Genomic DNA, 7,345 nt, shown 5'->3' on the forward strand with positions numbered 1-7,345 from the left:
TAGATAAAACTCAAAGAAAACAAGACAATAGTGAAAGATGAACCTATATTTTTTTACTTAGACAAGATGAATTGTCACTATCAAGCATATCAATCTTTTAAATTTAAAAATTAGTTTTGGTAAAACAAATCCCAAAATCCCAACATCAAACTAATTCTTAAAAAAAAAAATATAATTGTGGACTAAAAAGAGTAAAAAAACTAAAATTTAATTTTAAATAAATTCATTCAATTTTATTATTTCAAACTCAAACATATATCAAACAAATTCAAAACATTAATCCATCTCAAAAATAGAACGAATAAACTTTTTTTTTTTTTAATTGTAGAAGGCTAACATAAATTTTTACAATTATATTCATTTTAATTTAAAGTGTTTTAAGTGTAATTTAAAGCATTTTAAGTATTGATAAAAAAAAATTGACTTTTAATCTCATATGACTATTCTATTACTCACATTTCAAAAAATTTAATTGAAATTTTTATAAAAACCTTGGGTTTTGTTTGGATTGGGGTTTTGAAAAAACTTAGAGGGAGAAAAAAAATAATGATTATAGATAATTTTGAGAAGATTATGATTATTTTTGATAAAAAGATTTAAAGGTATTGATATATATAAATAAAATAAAAATTAATAATTTAAAATTGAGAGTATTTTAGTATTTTAACTAATAAAATTAGTAATATAACTGTTAAAAAATAATTGATTGAAAAAGTGATTTGGTGTGGATTATTTAAAACCCTAAGGAGAACCAATCTTGATTATTAGGTTTTTAAAGAATTTTTACTTTAAACTGAACATCACTTCAACAATCACTTCATCCATCTAATCATTCTTTTTATCTATTAAAATATTAAAATTATAAATAAAAAAAACTATAATATATTAAGAAAAATTAAGGGCATATAAACCTTAAAAAATATTTTTTTTTTAATTATCAAACATGATTTTTTGAGAAAACCATGATTAAACCAAAACATAGTAGATCAAACAAGCACAAATTGAAGTAGTTAATTTGTATAGACTTCCTAAATACCCCATGCTAACAATAGAATCACCTCAATCACTCCCGAACCAAAAAATCTTACAAATTTGAAGCTGCAAGGTTCAAACATATGGAGGATTTTGAATCTCTTAATTTTGATCTCTATAATTGCTAACATACACAATTATGACATACAAATTATTTAAATCATCCCCAGACCTTCATAGTCTTCTATTAATCGTCATTTTTCCCTTTTGGTTATAAACTTACAATAAAATATTCTAGAAATTGGTTTGATCAATTTTGTTCGGGTGATAAGGAAAATTGGATTTGGATTTTTTTTCAACTACAAAATATTATTTTAAATATCACAAAATGAAACACAAATAATTAATTATAAAAAAATATTTATTATATTTATTTATTTATTTGAAAACTAAATATTATTTAAATTTGTCTAAGTTATTTTTTAATTAATTTGGGTATCCAGATTGATACATATCAATATTTAAATTTTAAATTATATGCAATTAAACCCTTGTACAAATATTTTTATTAGTTAGAGATCTTACAAATTATAAATAGAGGATAAAGATGAGTGTTTATAAATTAAAATTAATCTAATTAAATTATAATTTAACAATAAAAAATCAAAATCATGTAATTCAATCCCATTCACACCTAATAAAAAATCCACATATAATTCTTAATAACTTAATAACGAAGTATAAACCTTTACACGTTCCCTACGCGCATTCTCATCAGTCATAAATGTCCCCCAAATCTCAATGTATAAAGTACAAAGATCAATGAGTGCCCAAATCCCTATATACAATTTCCCTCTATCTTCTCCGCTGGTACAAGTTTATCTGTGAACTAGAAAACTGAATAAAAGGAGATCGATCCAACAGCAGAATCATTTTCTGAACAGCATGAGTTATTACAATCAGTCACAACCACCCGTCGGCGTTCCTCCTTCTCAGGGTAAGCCAATCTCTATTGGGTTTTTTTTTTGTTTAAATGGATCTGATTTGAATCAACCCTAGCTAGATGATGAATTAAAGAGTCGATTTTGCTTTGTGGGTTTGGAAATCTGGATTGAATTGGGTTTTATTTATTGTGTAATTACCGTTTTGTTTTGTTTTGCTCTGTTGAATTTGTTGAAAATAGGTTATCCACCTGAAGGATACCCTAAAGATGCTTATCCACCGCCGGGATATCCTCCTCAGGGCTACCCTCAGCAAGCACAAGGATACCCTCCTCAGGGTGGTTATCCTCCCCAGTATCCTCCGCAATACGGTGCTCCTCCGCCTCAACAGAACAGCAACGCCGGTTGTCTTGAAGGCTGGTGCGGACACACTCTATTCTAACCTTTCATTATTTTTCTCTTTTATCTAAATAAACCATTTCTTGGTATATCTTCGTTTTTAATCTAGAATTGAGTTGTGGGTATGTGTTAAATTTTAATATCTTTGTTGATTTGCTTGTGGATAACAAACAATCTTGGAAAATCATTTGCAAGATAGCAGCAAAATGCATTTTCATTGGTTGATTTATGAGCTGATTTACCCTTTTCTGTTTGCAGTATGGCGGCATTGTGCTGTTGCTGTCTCTTGGATGCTTGCTTCTGATAATCTATCTGAATCCATTGAAGCAGCGAGCAAGTTCTATTGATTTAAACAATCAAAGCTCAGTGATCTTTTTATATTCATATGCGTTTTATTTAGTGTTCTGTCATCTTAGATTGATTGAGACATTACTTGACTGGATTTGACTTAGACTTGACTTTACAATTTGGAATTCTATTGTTTAATGCATGTTTGTTTTACTTCCATGCTTTCAACATCTCATTCCTTTTATCCATGATTGTTTATTTGTTTGTTTGCTCATTCATATTATTAGTTTTAGAAAAGGACTGATTGACCAATAACCACACATATAATAGAAAAAACAGAAATGTTTGTATCAAAACATTTTCTGGAGCTTGCATCTGAGTTTATGAGAGGGATTAGAAAATTAGTTCTTAAAAAAAATAATAATAGTTGAAATTTTTTTAGAAATGAAATATTTTTTATAAAAAAGAAAGAGATTTAAATGATATTAATATATATATATATATATATATATATAAATAAAATAAATAAATAATAATAATTTAAAATAAATAAATTAATATATTAATGATGTGACATATAAGCTAGTTGTGAGATAATGTTGTAATTGAAGGGCTAAGAAAATTTTATTGGCAGAAAAAAATATTTTAAAATGTATTTTATGATAATTTATTAACATTGAGATTTTTATTTTTATTTTTATTGATTTTTAAGTAGCTAGAATTAAATAATTTGGTACACATGTATAAATTGTAATGAGTAAGTATAAGTTATATTTTGCTTTGAATTATAATAAATTTATATATAATTTATAATTTTGTTTTTGATATATATAGTATAAAATTAAAATAATAATTTTGTCAATTTAATTAATTAAAGTAAAAATATTAATTTAAAATTATATTTATATAATGAATATTTAATTATTATTAATTTCTTAATTTATTTATTATTATAAATTATTGTATTATTATTATTTAATATTATATTTACTATATTTAATAACTAAAATAATTTTAATTAAAATATAAAAATTATTATAATAAAATTTTAAATTATATTTATTGTAAAACGATTTAAAAACATTTTATTAATAAGCTCACAAGTGGGAGAATCAATAATTAAAACTAGACATCTCATAGTTTTGATTGTAATATGACAAACAAAAGACTCAAAAACTTTAATGGTAACAGTCAAATCACATTACAAAACATAAATTATAATGAATAAAGACTATAATTTAGATATCACAATCTATGGTGTCTCCATATCCGCCTTTTTGACCATATATATTGTCTTCTTCCACATATCATTCTTCTCTCGTTGTCATGAAGGAGAATTGAATTAAAACAAATGATGATGCATGTCTTCTCTCATTGTTTAATATTATTCTATATGAACCCGTACTAACATAATAAAATATATATTCTTTTCAGGATTTTAGGACTTTTGTCACTACTTTTCTCTCTATAATAGTTTTACGTGTTTGAGGATCAACAACTTTAGTTTTCTCTTTGTTTCTCTTCTGTTATATCTTTGCTTTCATCTTCTGCCTATTTCTCCATATTATTTTTAGGTTTATCTTTTTTAGTATTCTCTATTTCATTAATTTCATTGATTTCTTGATTATTTGATTCCACTTTTCTTTCTTCCTCTACATCCTTACTTTCTTCCTTCTCTGATTCTTCCTTCATTTCTTCCTCTGTATTTTGTCTACGCTGATTGTCTTTAACTTCCCTAATATGCTCTTTGATTCTTGATTCTTTCGTTTTATTTTTCTATTTTTCTTCTTCTTGAACTTTTAGGATTTTATGCTCTTTCTCAATTTCTTTGCACATTTAGTGCTAGCATGTTGAAAAATATTGCAGAAAATACACTTGTTTGGCCTCCATTCATATGAGATTTTCATGATAGTAGACTTTCCTTTTCTGTCAACTACTGTCATGTTCTTTGGTAACGCATTTCGAGAGTGTACTTCAATGTTTATTCTAGCAAAAATAAGTTATTCTCATCTTTCTATAATTGGGTTTATTTATAATGGTTATGGTTTCCCCAATAAACTTGCAAAGTGACTTAGATCTTCTACATTGTACATGTGTGATGAGATGTTCCAAAGCTTAAATCATATCTAGGTTGTTTCTCTAGTTTTTCTTAGCAGGTTCAATTCTTTAGACCATCTCTCCAGTTCATTCAGTTGGATCCAATATAAGTATATCCATATTTTAGAATATCATCAAAGTTTGATCCTTCTTGAACTGTTGAAAATATAGATCATGCATATTTATAGAAACCTTCTCTAATCCATTTTGCTCTCATTGTTTCATTAAGGCTTCCTTAGTGACTAAAATGATACTCTATTCTTCCCTATGTAGTTTCCAACCACTACATTTTCCCAATCTTTAACACATTTTTCTTTTGTTTTAACATTGCCTATGTAGATTTTTCCTTTATAAGAATGATCCTCTACTTATTTTTCTGAATTATTTTTTCAGACTTCGTTTACTTTCTAACTGGAATTGCTCCTAATACTATATATGTCTTAGATTTAGGGAACTTCATCAACTCCCTCATTGTTTCAACTGGCCAATTTACTATCTTTTCATACTCTTCATTTTTGTTAGTAAATCCAATCCTTAAACATTCAATTGGACGGTTGTTTGCTGTATTTTTTCTTTTTGATCACAATCTCTCATTTTTTTGCGTGCATTAGGAGATTTGTGATTTGATTTTTCAGTACAAAGAGATTTGCTCATTTATTATAACTAATATTTCAAATTCCTTATTTCTTCCCCCTATTTTCCTACCATATTTTTTTCAAAAATATTATCTGCAATATGTTCTTTACATTTGTTGCTTCCTGTTTTTCTTTAATAATTTCTTTAGCAATTCTATCAATTTTTTTTAACTGCCTCCTTTAAACTTCCATCACAAATTTTTTGATTTTCTTATCCTTATTGTTTTTCATTCTTCCCATTTTAATGAAGAACAAAAAACAACAATAAAATAGAGCAATTATAAAACAAGGTACACCAAAAACTTTAACATTCCAACCAATCTTTGTAAATGAATGAACGACCTAGCTATTAGAGTTACCGGGTCGTTCATGCTAATTGTCCTGATTGAGACGATCGTGCCGAAAGTGACCCTAAGAGATTAACAACTACGATCACAATAAGAGAACCGTGACCTTGATATATTGTTGATCGTATCGACCGTTCCGTTTGTGCCAATCGTATTGTTCATGCCGATCATATCGTTCGTGTTTTCGTGTAAAGAGAATTTGCGTCGGATTTTTTTTTTTAAAATCGCCTCAAATATGTAGAGCTTTTGTCTTTCTTCCTTTTTAAATTATATTTATTTAATTTAAATATTATTAATAATTATAATAAAATAAATATAAAAATAATTTATATAATAAATAATATTATTTATAATCTAATTAAAGTATATAAAAATTATATTAATAATAATAATAATAATGAATAAAATTATCATTATAAAAGTAAATAAATATTATTTAATTTTAATATTAAATTATTTTCAAAATATAAATATAATATATTATATATAATAATAATATTAAAACTAAATAAATATTTTTAATATATTATATAATAAAGGAGATAATAAAAAATAAAAAATTAATTAATATAAAAAAGTATTGTAACAAATGACTGGTTACAATTTTATATCAAATATATGATATAAATTGTATTAGATTATAAACTAATACTAATAAAAACCTAACTATTAAAATATTATTAGTATAGTTTTTATTATTAATATTTATAACTCCTAGTACTGTAACCCTACACTACCTAAATTGTACTAATAGTTTAATATTATAGGATTTGTTTTATTGTTATTTCTTTTTAATATTGTTGATGAGAAATTTTAATTAGTTAATTTATTATTATGTTTTTTTATATTAAAATTTTAAATTTTATAAAAGTAAAATAAAATATTTTAATATTTGTGGTTATGAATTTAAAGATGGAATTATTAAAAAAATATAATTAAATATATAAGTTTAAATAAAAAAAAATATTATTAAGTTAATTTTTTTTTAATTTAATCATAATTAAAAACATTTTTTTCTTTCAACACCATATCGAATTAACTAAAATATTAAAATATTTTTTATTTAAAAATTTAATTTATAAATATATTAATACTCTCTATTTTTTTTATCAATAAAATATTTTTTAAATTATCACAATTCAATTTATTTATTTATTATTAGAAAAAAACTTATTTAAATGTATATACTTACTTGTACAATTAACTCAGTTAAAATAATGAAATAATAAAATTTTATTTAAATGTACATTCAATTTAGAATTTATTAGCAATGTTAAATATTTTATTTTAAATTTAATATTTATTAATTAAATATTCATTTTTCTCTCCTTCTTTTTATTTATTTATTTATTAATCAATCAATTAATATATCTCTTTTTATTTATTTTTTCTTTCTTTATTCTTATGTCTTATATTATATTATATTATATTATATTATATTATATTAGTATTTGATATTTTATTATTTTATTTTTAATTTTTTATAATATTTTACCATTTTTTATAAAGTTTTACGATTTTTTTATATAAACATAAATTATTTTAAAATTGTTTATCTTAAATATTTAAATATTAAAATGTATAAAATAGTTCAATATTTACTATAATATTTACTTCTACCTTAAATTTTAAATCAAAAATTATACCGAAAAACTATTAATTTCAT

General features: G+C 23.5%; 1 protein-coding gene across 1 annotated transcript; it reads left to right on the forward strand.

The window, feature by feature from the left end:
* Positions 1-1,788: 1,788 nt before the first annotated feature.
* On the forward strand, positions 1,789-2,819 carry LOC124940431 (cysteine-rich and transmembrane domain-containing protein WIH2-like). The gene is made up of 3 exons (XM_047480949.1): positions 1,789-1,969; positions 2,156-2,333; positions 2,571-2,819. The coding sequence occupies exons 1-3, from the start codon at positions 1,918-1,920 to the stop codon at positions 2,614-2,616; spliced, it is 276 nt and encodes a 91-aa protein (XP_047336905.1). The 5' UTR covers positions 1,789-1,917; the 3' UTR covers positions 2,617-2,819.
* The last annotated feature ends 4,526 nt before the right edge of the window (positions 2,820-7,345 follow it).

The sequence above is a fragment of the Impatiens glandulifera genome, chromosome 5, assembly GCF_907164915.1.
Source record: "Impatiens glandulifera chromosome 5, dImpGla2.1, whole genome shotgun sequence".
In the NCBI taxonomy this organism is placed as follows: Eukaryota; Viridiplantae; Streptophyta; class Magnoliopsida; order Ericales; family Balsaminaceae; genus Impatiens; species Impatiens glandulifera.

Coding starts and splice junctions, on each gene's coding strand:
- LOC124940431 (XM_047480949.1), top strand. CDS start 1,918: ATGAGTTATTACAATCAGTCACAACCACCCGTCGGCGTTCCTCCTTCT. Junction 1,970..2,155: donor CGGCGTTCCTCCTTCTCAGG/GTAAGCCAATCT, acceptor TGTTGAAAATAG/GTTATCCACCTGAAGGATAC. Junction 2,334..2,570: donor GCCGGTTGTCTTGAAGGCTG/GTGCGGACACAC, acceptor TTCTGTTTGCAG/TATGGCGGCATTGTGCTGTT.